The 12951-nt window shown below is 33.6% G+C and overlaps 2 protein-coding genes across 2 annotated transcripts; one reads left to right on the forward strand and one right to left on the reverse strand.

Moving 5' to 3' along the window:
• The first annotated feature begins 260 nt into the window (after positions 1-260).
• On the forward strand, positions 261-958 carry LOC143560871 (uncharacterized). The gene is made up of 2 exons (XM_077049067.1): positions 261-366; positions 462-958. The coding sequence occupies exons 1-2, from the start codon at positions 261-263 to the stop codon at positions 956-958; spliced, it is 603 nt and encodes a 200-aa protein (XP_076905182.1).
• Positions 959-2283: 1325 nt separating this feature from the next.
• On the reverse strand, positions 2284-10152 carry LOC143560865 (putative inactive histone-lysine N-methyltransferase SUVR2). Its single transcript, XM_077049062.1, has 10 exons — positions 9942-10152; positions 9847-9879; positions 7941-7976; positions 7314-7845; positions 5064-6151; positions 4132-4397; positions 4004-4070; positions 3856-3906; positions 2646-2739; positions 2284-2563 (listed from the first exon to the last, which is right to left on the reverse strand). Exons 1-10 carry the CDS (start codon positions 10122-10124, stop codon positions 2538-2540), a joined length of 2376 nt encoding a protein of 791 aa, XP_076905177.1. The 5' UTR covers positions 10125-10152; the 3' UTR covers positions 2284-2537.
• Between the last annotated feature and the right edge of the window lie 2799 nt (positions 10153-12951).

Genomic DNA, 12951 nt, shown 5'->3' on the forward strand with positions numbered 1-12951 from the left:
GACCAGCTTATTGTCTTGTGTTTGGGTGGGCAGGGGGGAAACATGCTTGTGTGGATCTTACAGGAGTGTCTCCTCTTGTCGGGCTTAGGGACCGTGGAAATACAACGGACGAATTGTTTGGAGGCGAGATTGTTGTTTTTTGTGGTGATTTCAGACAAATATTGCCAGTTGTACATAATGGAACAAGAAGTGATTGTGTGAGTGCTACAATAAGTTCATGCATATGGTCTAAATGTAAAGTTTTGAAGTTAACAAAAAACATGAGACTCACTCTTGGTTCTCAATCGTTATCTGTTCGTGATATCAAAGAGTTTGCAGATTGGTTATTGGATATTGGTGAAGGCAATCTTGGTGGCCCAAATGACGGTGAAGCAGTTATACAAATTCCAGATGATCTTTTAATTCAACAGTCAGTGGATCCAATATCTGATTAATAAATTTTGTTTATCCATCGATTTTAGAACGGTTCAATAAGGTGAATTACTTTCAAGAATGTGCAGTATTGGGTCCTTTAAGCGAGGTCATTAAAGAAATTAATGGCCGTATGTTAGGATTTTTCCCAGATGAAGAGATGGAATATCTAAGTTCGGATAGTGTAGATGAGGTTGAAAGTGTATTTGAAGACTTTGATCCAACGTTGTACTCTCCTGATTTTCTGAATGGTATAAAGATGTCTGGTTTGCCTAACCATAGATTGGTACTTAAGGTCAGTGTCCCGATTATGTTGCTACGGAATATTAACCAGAAAAAAGGATTGTGCAATGGAACTCGCCTACAGATTGTTAGCTTGAGAAAAGGAATTATCAAAGCTAAGGTTGTTTCTGGTACTAATATTGGATATCATACGTTACTTGGTCGAAGTACTCTTGCTCCATCTAATAAAAAGCTTCCTTTCAAGTTAAAGAGAAGACGGTTTCCTGTTGCGCTTTGTTTTACAATGACTATAAATAAAAGTTAAGGACAGTCGTTAGCAAGAGTTGGGTTGTATTTAAAAGAGCCAATTTTTACACTCTGCCAGCTTTATGTTGCTTTGTCAAGAGTGAGACAAGAGCCAGCATTAAAATGTGATATTAGATAAACGAGGTAGTCATACGAACCAAACAAATGTGGTATATAAAGAAGTTTTCGGAAGCTTATTGCGATTAACTTTACTGGTATGTTGTTTGTGCGTTTTCATGTTATGATATTAATTAAATACATTTTTAATGTCTTTGGGAATGTTAGTTTTATTTTTCTGGCTAATTTATAAAGACGGTTGAACTTGTATTGTATTATATATAAATATGTATACAAAGTATATATATTTTTCACCGCGTGTAACACGGGCTATAACCTAGTTTATAGTATGTGTGTATGTATTACATATTCAATAACCGGTTCCAATAGTCCAAAAACAGTTATATAGCCATTGGAACTGGTTTCCAACGTTCAAAAACATTAAAAAATGGAAATACCCGTTGGAACCGGTTTCCAACGTTCAAAACATTCAAAAATGGAAATACCAGGTGTACCCGGTTCTTGGGTATAACTTGAAACCAGTCCCAACCCTACCCGGTTCCCCTAGGCTTTGATTTTCTTCTATCGGGTCGGGTCGGGTCTAGTTACTACCCGCTTCCTGACAATAACCAGTTCCATTTAATACTCAGTTTCAACAAACCCAGTTCCGAGTAAAAAAAACCCGATTGTGCACGTCTAGCAGAAATCAATAAAATTTTGAAGATGAAAGCTCCATTGTTGGTGTCTAACCTGTGGAAGTCAAGTATAATGGAAGTCGGAAAATAGAGTGGTGTTATTAAGGAACACTATAGCCCAGATTTTAAGCATCTTTTGGTGCATATTACCTTCTAAACCCCTACATTTTCACATAGCAGATAAAATCCAAACTCCTAAAACAAATGCAGTAACCTTGCCACAACTTCATGACTCGTTTATCGATCTTTTTTGGCACACGAAACACGACAAGCCTACAAACATAGCTTCAGCAGCCTGTCCTTTAACATGTCAGCATACTACAAACTTAAAATAAGCATACTAAATATAAAATACAGATTAAAGGCGCCAAACGCAAGCAATCAGACGCCCACATTAGGCATAGTGCATCAAAACCACCTTTAGCGTACCAGACGCAAAGGTGCTCTGAACTAGAAAAAGACTTACTTGAACCGACAGTTTTGTTTTGGACAGCCTGAAACACCCAAAATCTAAACCACAAGAAGATGAAGTCCATATTCTAAAGAGCCTCTAATGAGTTATAGTCCATATTTTCAGCATCTTTTCACCAAATTTCACATAGAAGATGAAGTCCAAATTTCTAAACGAAAAGCAGTAACACTGCTACAACTACACGACTCGTTTATCAATCTTTTTGTTACACAAAACACTACGAGCCTACAAACATAATTCAACCAACCGTCTTATAACAAGTCACCATACTACAAACCTAAGATAAATACAAAACAGGCATGGTTTTAAACGGACCCACTATTAGAGTCATCACATGCTGGTTAACTTATTAACCTTAAAAACACATCTTGATTTCATGTGTACCTTCTTTTTCTAGACCCTGTAATAAAGCATATTAATAATTATTTTAACCCCAAAACTTTTAAAAAATAAAAACTGACACGAATGTTCAGAATACTTACTATACGGGCGTTTGGTGTTTCGGCAAAACCTGCTGCCACATCGGCACCTAAACGCCTTTACAGGGTGTTCATCATCAAAATCAATACCATAGTCCTGCACGGGTTTCACTGAATGTTCAATGAACTGTTTCGTAAACCGTTCACACAGGAAGTTTGTTTATGTTCAACGAACAAACATAAACAATATTGTTTGTTTGTTAAATTAAACTCACACAGGAAGTTTGTTTATGTTCAACGAACAAACATAAACAATATTGTTTGTTTGTTAAATTAAACACACGAAAATGAACACATCTTGTTGGTTAAATTCGTTTATGTTCGTTCTATACATTTATTTAAAGTTTTAGGTCCATTGCAGCTTAGACCCAACAACTTGTTTGTTCATTTACTAGTTTTATTAACTTTATAGACCCAACAGATTGGTGCTCGCATTTACTTTTAGGTGGTTTTTGCTCAGTTATGTTCGTTCATCTATGTTCAGTCTTTTTATGTTTGTGAACCGTTCGATTGCACTGTTAATGAACACGAGCACGCTCATTTTCTTAACGAACCAACATGAACAAGAAAACCCCGTTCCATTAATTTTTTGTATCCAAAAACCTTCTATCTTTATATAAATATTTCACAAAATATCTAGCTTTTGAATAAAATAACTTATCTATGTTCAGTCTTTTTATGTTTGTGAACCGTTCGATTGCACTGTTAATGAACACGAGCACGCTCATTTTCTTAACGAACCAACATGAACAAGAAAACCCCGTTCCATTAATTTTTTGTATCCAAAAACCTTCTATCTTTATATAAATATTTCACAAAATATCTAGCTTTTGAATAAAATAACTTATCTACCTTCTACCTATACTATTAAAGCAAAACAATTATTCCACATGTCATTCAACTAGAGTAGCCAACTAGGATGCCAACTAATACTATTACCATTTATAGAGTTACTAACAAAGTTACAAATGTAACTTTAATTGTTGTATTAAATGAGGTTTTTAGTATTTATGAATTATAAAATTTTATTTATCATTATTTATATCTTATGAATTCTTAAGGTATGTTATTGTGTATATTATTAAATTTAACTTTTTTTGCTGTATTTTGTTAACCACCCGTGTATTACATAGGATATATCCTAGTTTACACATTAAAAAACCAATAAACGATAAACAAAATTAACCAATGCATAAAATCTCATTTAACTCACCCATGTTAATTCCTCTAGAGCTTTCACCTTTCTAGTAGTAAAAAAGGCAAGCTGAACAAAATAAAAAAAACATTAAATTAAAACTTGCAATTAAAATTAACAAACAAATAATAAATAACAAGCATTAAGAAGTGTTAAAGCTGCATACATGATAATAGTGATGATCAGGATTCTCCACTTCCACTGGAATCTCCACCAAAGTCGAGTCAAAGCACCTACCAAAAGAATACGATAAAATAAATTGGATGATAACTGGAAATAAACGTACTAATTTACCTGTGATTAATGAACCGAGCCACATTTCCATAATAAGTGGCATCCAAACAAAGAGCTTCTTCGTCTTTTAACTCACTCTCTGCAGCCCAGTCAGCATCAAGCAATACTGGATACGCGTGTTCATCTTTGTTTGAACTTTTTGAAACGCGTTCGTATAATTCTGCGTTTGTTAGCACTTCTCCCACGTATTCACAAACAAATGCACCTTTAGGCAAGTCCTCTAGGGTACGCAAGCCCCACCCTTTTCCTCCAGGTGTCATGAATACCTATAATAATACCATCAAAAAATTGATAAATATTATGCCAAAAAATCAAAGCATTTAATTATCAATAAGCATTTTGAACCATTTAATAACGAATTGTTCGAATCGGGCTGAAATCGACCCAAAAAACGAGCATTCAATTTCGGTGATCAGTTCACGATGGGTTTGGTATCAGTTTTTCCATTTAGGCTTAAAGTTTATGGGCTGGAAAAAATATAACCCTAAAATAAAGAATTTGGGTTTAAAAGTTTTTGTTAGTTAATGATTAACTAATTGTTACATATTTGGGTTTGAATATTTTAGCCCGTTTGTTTTAACTTTTAAGAAAATACAAAACTAAACAGCAGGTTTTTTGTATGGTTCGGTTATCTCAGTTTGATTATGCCCATTGGTTTTCGGTTCGGTTTTTCAGTTTTCAGGAAACAAAATCAAAACCAAACCGTAAAATTTAGTTTTCAGAAAATATAAAACCTAACCGTAAAAAACGGTTTCCAGAAAACCCAAAACCGAACCATCGGTTTTTTTGTATGGCTCAGTCATTTCAATTCGATTATGTCGGCTAATTTGGTTTCGGTTCGGTTTTCAATTTTTTGCTGAAACAAGAACCGATTAATCAATGCAGTGATACAAGATCAACTATAATTTCAAACTTGAAAAATAATATTTTACCTGCAACTTCCGTTGAATACCGCGTTGCACGACACGATTACCACATTGTTTATTACACCCGCATTTCAGCCAACACTCTTTAATAAAACTCCTCACCGAGTGACCTTTGCATGGCTCAACAATTTCCATGTTTTTAGATCTTTCCAGAGGACATTCTTTACAATAAAACAAATGTTTTTGCGGGTCCCGGTTCATTTTTATACACTCGTCAATAAGGTCCGGTTTAACGAGACCGTCTTTCGTATATGCAAACTCGCCACCCGATTGCAGTGCACACGCGCACGCGGTTTCTGATGTCAAACAATCACCAAAGCACGCGGAACAACTATTGTCGTCCCCGATTCGAGCAAGTGAGAAGTTAACGTACGCGTTTTGAAAGACTGCGTTTCCAGAAATGTAGTGAAATGCTGGAGGACACTCAGTGTTGACTCCGTTGTTCAGTGATATTATTACCGGTTCATGTCCTTTAGCTATATCATTGATGTCATGAAGAGACCGTCTGCTAGTTAACTGATTTTGCGGTTCGGTATCTTGAAGCTCGTTTTCAGTTGTGTCATCAACTTCATTACAGACCGATCCGTTGACTGTGGGCAGTGGCTCGGTATCCTGAAATCCGTTTTCACACGCGTCATCAGGTTCATTACCGACCGAGCCGTTGACCGTGAGGGGTTGACAGTTATTGACTGTATGGGTTGCAGTCTCAGTTAACGGGTCAGTGGGTGATGTGGAAACAGGTTCAGGTTCGGTGTCCAAAAGGGAATCACACATAAACGTCATGAGTTTCTTAACGGAAAAGTTCGGGTCTAGGGTAGTGTATGATTTAAGAACCCGATCTTCGATTCGTTTTAATAAGGTGTCTACGTTTGTGACGGATAAATTAGGGTTTTGGGTCGGATTGCAGGATAAAGAAATCTTGATTTCCCCGTTTGATGAGGATGCGATGTCAATTTTTGATGTTGGTTCGTCTGGAACCAGTGGAAGTTCATGCCCATTAGTTTCGGTAGATGAAGGGAGAATACTGGTGATGGAATCTTTGTTGGATTCTGTTGACGGGTTTTCGGCTGACGAATCTCCGTTTGTTGTTGGCTCTGTTAAGTTTTAAGAAAAAAAATACCTACATAAGTACTTTTGACAACTGTGAAATGTATATGAACATGCTAAACTATATATAATTCTTGAAATTGATAATCACTTAGACAAATTAAGAAATCAACACGTACTAAAACATAGGTTACTAGACCTGGGGCTGTTCAAAACGCTCACGCTCGCTCGAAGTTCGCTTGAAAAACTAATTTGTAAATGAGCCGAACCAGGATGGACTCGAGCTTGAACTTATATGAACCAGCTCGGCTCGTTTATTTAACAAGCTGAAAAGTCGAGCTCTAGCTCGGCTCATATAAAGCTCATGGCTTGTCAAGCCAGATAATTATTTTTTTTAATATATTTAGTTTTTTTAAACAGTGACATATAAAAGATAGAGTAGCTTTTTTAACATGCATATTATACAAAATTTATAAACTAGAGAACTTATAATATTACATGAATTTTTTTTATTTTTTTTTATTTCAATTTTCTTTAAAGATCGAGGCATATTATATGTATAATTTCTTTTTTGTTTTATTTCAATTTCTTTAAAGATCGAGGCATATTATAGGTATAATTTTTGTTTTTTTAGATAACATAATTATACATTATTACTATTATTCTATATAATAAAAAACGGGGTTTAATTTAAAGGAGCAAGTTATTCAGCCAGCCACAAGCTGAGCCGACCAGGCTCAGGCTCGGGCTTGGCTAGGGGTGTAGTAAATGAGCCAAGCCGCTTGTGAGCTCGTCAAGACCAGCTCACTAAAAGCTCCAATCAACGCAAGCTTAAACGAGCTCGAGCCTAAAACAAGCTTGTTTAATAAACAAGCCCAAGCCCGAGCTTCACTTATCAAGCTTGAGCTGGCTCACAAGCCTAAATGAGTCTTTAACAATTTATATAATTTGCCTTTAATATATATGTATATAATAATTATTATATATGATAAAAATAACTAAAATATATATACTATGCTAAAATAAAATTTTTAATTGTAAATATATAAAAAATAAATAAATATGTATATACATTAATTAATAAAAATATAAACGAGTCAAGCTCGAGCTTTAGAAGAAAACTCACGAGCCGAGCCAGCTTGGCTCATTTATACCCCTGCCAACCATTTTGCTACCACTAACAACTCAACAAAAAGAAAAGATAAGTACCAGGTCCAGCAATCGAAAGAGGTAGCGGAAGAGGGGGTGGATCATCCGCAACGGGCTCGTCTTTGGGCTTTATTAAAGGAAGACTTGTTTGTTTGGGCTTCGGCTCTTTAAACCGCACACCATGCAACGGCCTATCAGAACCCGACCTTAACTCCCGAGAACCAGTTTGAGGCGACATTGGTTCCTTCCCTTTATCTCTCACACGCCTTGGCCGTAAACCCAAATCAGACCCGTTTACATTCGCCCCATCTGGTTCAGTTAAAACAGGCTCTTTCCCCTTGTTAGGTTGCGGTGAAACTGAAACTGAAACTGAAACGGGCTCAGTTGTTGCATTTTGGGCCCGTGATTGAGAACGGGGTATAGCAAAAGGTAGATCATCAATTTCTATTTTGGGCTTTTTGAGTGGTGTTAAATGTGAGTTGGAGTTAGATGTGTTGCCAGATGGACCGTCTTGGTGTCTTAACCGTAACCGTTTTAACGGGCGTTCAGGTTCTTCTGGGATTTGGGTTTCTTCTTCAATTGCCTTCAGTCTCTGTTAATATAAGAATGGTGGTAAAAAATTAGAAGTAATTACAGTATTTAACGTTTATGAGATTATTACTGTTGTGAATTAATGAAATTACATACTTCAGCTTGCTCGAGTATCTTTTTTTGTTCTTCTGCCTGAGAGAAAGAAAAAAAAAAGCAACTTTAGATGTGCATAACACAAACTAAATGTGTAGGACTGTAAACGAACCGGACATTAGTGAACTGTTTGAAAGACAGTTCGTTATTTAACAAAAGAATGAACACGAACACGAACAGTTTGCGAAATGACAGAATATGAATAGATGTCTCGTTTGTTCATATATGTTCGTGAACATTCGTTATTTTACATTTTTTAAAGTTTGTTCGTATAATGCAAATAAATCTTTTAGGTCTATTAAAATTTGGTCTAATTTTATATATACATGAAATATCATCCAATACAATTTAATCTAGTTTTCCTGGTTATCAAATGCGAGAAGCGCTCTAAAGCAATGAAGGTGCGTCTAGCACCCAGACGATAAGCGCAAAAAAAGCGCACATTAAAAAAACAAAATTTTAACTAAAGTAGAACATCTAAATAAGAAAAATGTACTTCCAGATCAGATCTTTTCTGTTGAATTGTGAGGTTCCAACATCAAACTGAGATTGAGAAGCCATTTGCTAAACAAAATATTAAACTTAGATAAGAAATAAGAAACAGAAAATGCAGAAGAAATAAGAAACAGAAATAATTAAAACCTTAAAAATAATAATATTTATATAAATGTAGCTTAATTAGAATACATAAAATAAATATAACACAAAATACTCCCTAAATATACTTAAAATGAATACGATTAGCAATTAAAACATCTAACAAATACATAAATTTAAAACCATTTAAAATAATGATATTTATATAAATCTATCTCAACTAGAATAAATAAAATAAATATGATACAGAAACAAGAATTATGGATGATGTTAAGAGTAAATTAAGTAAATATGCCTTTATTTAGGTACTCAGTTATTGATTTACGTAAATTTGGCTATTTGTCAGGGAATCCTTATTTATTAGTTATTTGATAACTATGCTAGTTTTATTAAGTTCTTTGGCTCAACATATTGGTGTTCACTCGATTATGTTCATTTATGACCAATTATTTGTGTTCAGTTATGTTCGTTTATTTACATTCATGAATCGTTCGTTTATAATGACATAAATGAACATGAACCAATTCATTTTTAATGACTCGCAAATACGAACAAGAAAAGTCTGTTCTTTTAACTGTTCGTGTTCAAACATTTGTTGGTTAAAGTTAAACGAATGAACGAACATGAACATGCCTTTTTCGGTTCATTTGCAGGCCACAAACTAAAGGTGGTGATTCCGACTCGTTTAATTGCGTATAGGTCGATTAGTTCGTGTTTTATCTCAAATGGATTCAAGTTAGGCCAGTAAACGAACCAAACGTTGGGCAGGAAGTTCATTTTATTTAATAAAAGAGCAAACGTGAACACAATTTAGTTCATTTACTTAAAAGAAGGAACATGTTCCATTCGTTTATATTTGTTCACTTATGCCCCCGTTCCTTTACGTTTGTTTTAATTTTCATTCAAATTTATTCGCTACTCATGTTAACTTGGAATAAATTTGATTTATCATATTATAAAAGCAATAAATTAATTTGATATCAGTTTGATGATATCTTTTTTTAGTTTTAAAATGTTGGGTCCAATTGCAAAGATGACAGTATTTCAGATTTTAATTTGGTTTGGAAATTCACTTTTACTTCTAATTAGTGTTCATCTGCGTTCCTTTATGTTCATTTGTACTCATTCACGTCCGTTTATGTTCGTGAACCATTCATCTAGAATATTAACAAACGAACCAACACGAACACGCTCATTTTCTTAAAAAAAGAACATTAGAAAAGAAATCCGCTCATTTACGTGTGTGTTCAATTCATTTACAGGTGTAAGTCAAAAGAGCCCAATCAAAACATTTAGCTAAGAGGATACTTACTTCTACATCACTCTTTTTCTGCTGTTCTGATGCCTGAAAAATAATATCAATCAGTAATATAGATGCTTAACAAATAGAAACAATAATAATAATACCTCGGCCTCCTCGCTGTCGAAAATAGCATCTGCAAGTGCTCTATAGTTTTCTTCTTCAATAAGCTCCCAGTTTTTTTCATAGATTTTCAGAAGATTCTTCAACACTGGTTTAGTTTTCTCTTCAGGGATCCCGATATCCTTCATAGCACGAAAAGCTTTCGCCACTCGTGGATTCGGAGCCATTATTTGCAGATTCCGTTACACCAACCTCAGATTAAACCTGAAAACTTTGAAAAATAAAAATCACAAATGTAAAAATCAGATATATTTGACACTTACACAAACTTTAAAAAGCATGCAAAAGATCAATTAATGGTCGGTCTGTTAATGGTTAAGATGTTAATAATAATACAAATTTAGAAACAAAAAGGCCTAATTTTAAAAACAAAACCCTAAACCCCCAAAAGATAAATAGCGATTGAACAATGTAGAAAGCGATTGACTGAAAATGATATTGAAAAGCAATTGTTACCGTTGTAGCGTCTGAGAGAGAGAGATAGAAAGTGAGAGTGAGTTGGTGAATTAGGGCACCGATCATAACAACGGAACCCTCATTTAGGGGTGTTTGGATTCGTACTTTTACCTCCCAAAGTTAAGTTACTTTCTAATCTAATCTAATCTAATCTAATCTAATCTAAGTAATATTAACACAATTTTGTTCACATGTCCCATCGTCCAGCTTGTCCATATAGACTTTCATGTTATCAATTTTCTATAAATCTAATTTCAACATATTCATAATAAATTTTAATAAACAAAATTTAAAACCACACGACCCGTTTTATTTCTATAACACGATACCCAGTTGAAGCCATTTGTTATCATCCACCCAACCCTAATGTGACATCGTCAAATTCTGAAACCGAAGCCCGACCCATTTTGGATTTTTATTTCCGAGTTTATATAATTTATTAAAGTTATAAAGGTTTGATATTTTATTATTATATTTTAGTTTTATGAAAGTTAAAGTACCAATTTTGTAAATAATAGCTTTAAATGCTAATAATGTTGAAGGATTTTTGTGCAAAATTTAATAAACTTGGAGTAAACCTCCTGTTACGTTGTCATCTCAACCAAGAAGTCCGACCACATATAGGCGCTTTTCCGGCAAGTATTTAACACCGAATTAAGACTTAAAACGCCAATTAATGAGACCATTTGACTCGTAACTTGAAACCAAGCATTTCGCCACTATGATTGAAATTCAATTCAGTGTTTCAAGCCTCCAATTAATGGAGCGGAAAATGTGGGTTGACCAAACTGATTGTAACGTGGCTTTTAGCTCTGTATAAAATCGTAGAACCATCTCGTGATCCTTTCGCACTCGCATATCCTCTCAATTTCTTCTAAGCTTTCGTTCTGCGACGAACTCAAGCTCTTCTAACTCCAGTACTCCGACCAAGCTAATCTCCTTCAATCCAATAAACACATGGGTAATTTAATTGTGATTCATGTTTGGTTTTATCTGCAGGTACAAAGCCGCTGTCAATTTATATTAACAGAGGTATTTACTTGATCAATTTGTGATTTATAGTTCTAGGGTTTATATAGATTTGGGGATAAAACTTAAGTTGTGTTTATAATTAATCAGAACCAATCCTTGAAAAAAAATCTTCTTGTAGTCCAGTTGGTTTGCGGGTTACATACAAAGTTCCAAACCGATCCAGACTCAGGTTCGAGTCTCTTAAAAAGCAGTTTGTTAGTTTTTTTTTACTTTTAACACATTATTATTATTATTATTATTATAACACTTTATTGTTATTATAAAACCAATTATCATCACTAAATAAATGTTAGATAAACTTACAAATCCAGTTTTGTTTGAAAATTCAAAAATTTGTTTATTTTTTTTCTTTATTCTAAATTATTCGTTTAGGTCTTAAGAAAACTCATTATTATAATCATCGTTTAAATTAAGTGAAACGTTTATAAGCTGCTTTCTGTTCATATAACTTAATATTGTTGTTGTGTAACTTTTAAGTGTCAAAATTATTTGAAACCGTTAATCACAAATTAACAGCATCGTTAGTTATTTATTGCTTCGTCATATTTTAAAATAGTTACGAAGTTCTAAATTAATATAATTCGTAACCAGTTGTCTGTCTATAATTGTTAGTCTATAAATATAATTTAAAGCCATTTTATATCAAGCTACTAATCAAGTCCCCAAATTTAGCATACAAACCCTAAAGCCCAAATGATATTGGACGTTCCGTATCGTTTAGTCTATTTAACTTATTAAAGCACATATTGTTTGACTGCAATTTAAGTTATTCAATTAATTATATATTTACTATAAATATTATATAATTAACTATAATTGGGATGTTTCATGTATTTGGATATTTAAAAATTTTCAATTCACCAAACGCATATTAACAATATAATTAGCTGCTACAAGATTTTTAATTTGGACTTTATTATATAATTAAGCATATTAACAATATAATCGGCTGCTACAAGATTTTATGTAGCTTTGTCAAGAGTGAAGAGTAAAGCCGGTATTAAGTTAGTCATACTCGACAAAGAATCACAGCTTACAACTAAAACTACAAACGTTGTTTACAAGGAGATTTTCGGAAACTTAATGTGATAAAGTTTATACTTGGTATGTATTTGTAAGCTTAGTTTTCAATTAATATTACAAAATTTGTTACTAATATGTGTTTTTTATTTTTTTCAGGTCTAATGGTTCATTTATGTTATATTATTTCTTATTCACCGCATTGTTTATTTATAAAATATTTTCTTTTTATGTTATAGACATGGTTTAACATCTTTTGTAATATTCAAAGCTAAAATACTAATGCCAAATATTTGTGTTGATTGAATATGTTGCTAATATTTTATATTGTTTGTTAATATGTTTTCCACCCGTGTGTAATACGGGTTATTATCCTAGTTTTTCAATAAATTATAAGAGGCAAAAATAACAAATCCCAAACACCCCCTTAACATGACCCTTAATTATGTTATTAGTTTGAGGCCCGTTTATTACACGGGTAATTGA

This window comes from Bidens hawaiensis, unplaced genomic scaffold (assembly GCF_021521415.1).
Source record: "Bidens hawaiensis isolate Kalapana, Puna unplaced genomic scaffold, B.hawaiensis_p1.1 tig00020461_1, whole genome shotgun sequence".
NCBI lineage: Eukaryota > Viridiplantae > Streptophyta > Magnoliopsida > Asterales > Asteraceae > Bidens > Bidens hawaiensis.

What these genes read in the sequence shown, in the direction of transcription:
- LOC143560871 (XM_077049067.1), top strand. Translation starts at nt 261, where the DNA reads ATGAGACTCACTCTTGGTTCTCAATCGTTATCTGTTCGTGATATCAAA. An exon ending in TCTTGGTGGCCCAAATGACG is followed by an intron (nt 367 to 461) that starts GTGAAGCAGTTA and finishes CATCGATTTTAG; the next exon opens with AACGGTTCAATAAGGTGAAT.
- LOC143560865 (XM_077049062.1), bottom strand. Translation starts at nt 10,124, where the DNA reads ATGGCTCCGAATCCACGAGTGGCGAAAGCTTTTCGTGCTATGAAGGAT. An exon ending in GCTCGGTTCATTAATCACAG is followed by an intron (nt 4,071 to 4,131) that starts GTAAATTAGTAC and finishes TTCTTTTGGTAG; the next exon opens with GTGCTTTGACTCGACTTTGG. An exon ending in CTGATCATCACTATTATCAT is followed by an intron (nt 3,907 to 4,003) that starts GTATGCAGCTTT and finishes TATTTTGTTCAG; the next exon opens with CTTGCCTTTTTTACTACTAG.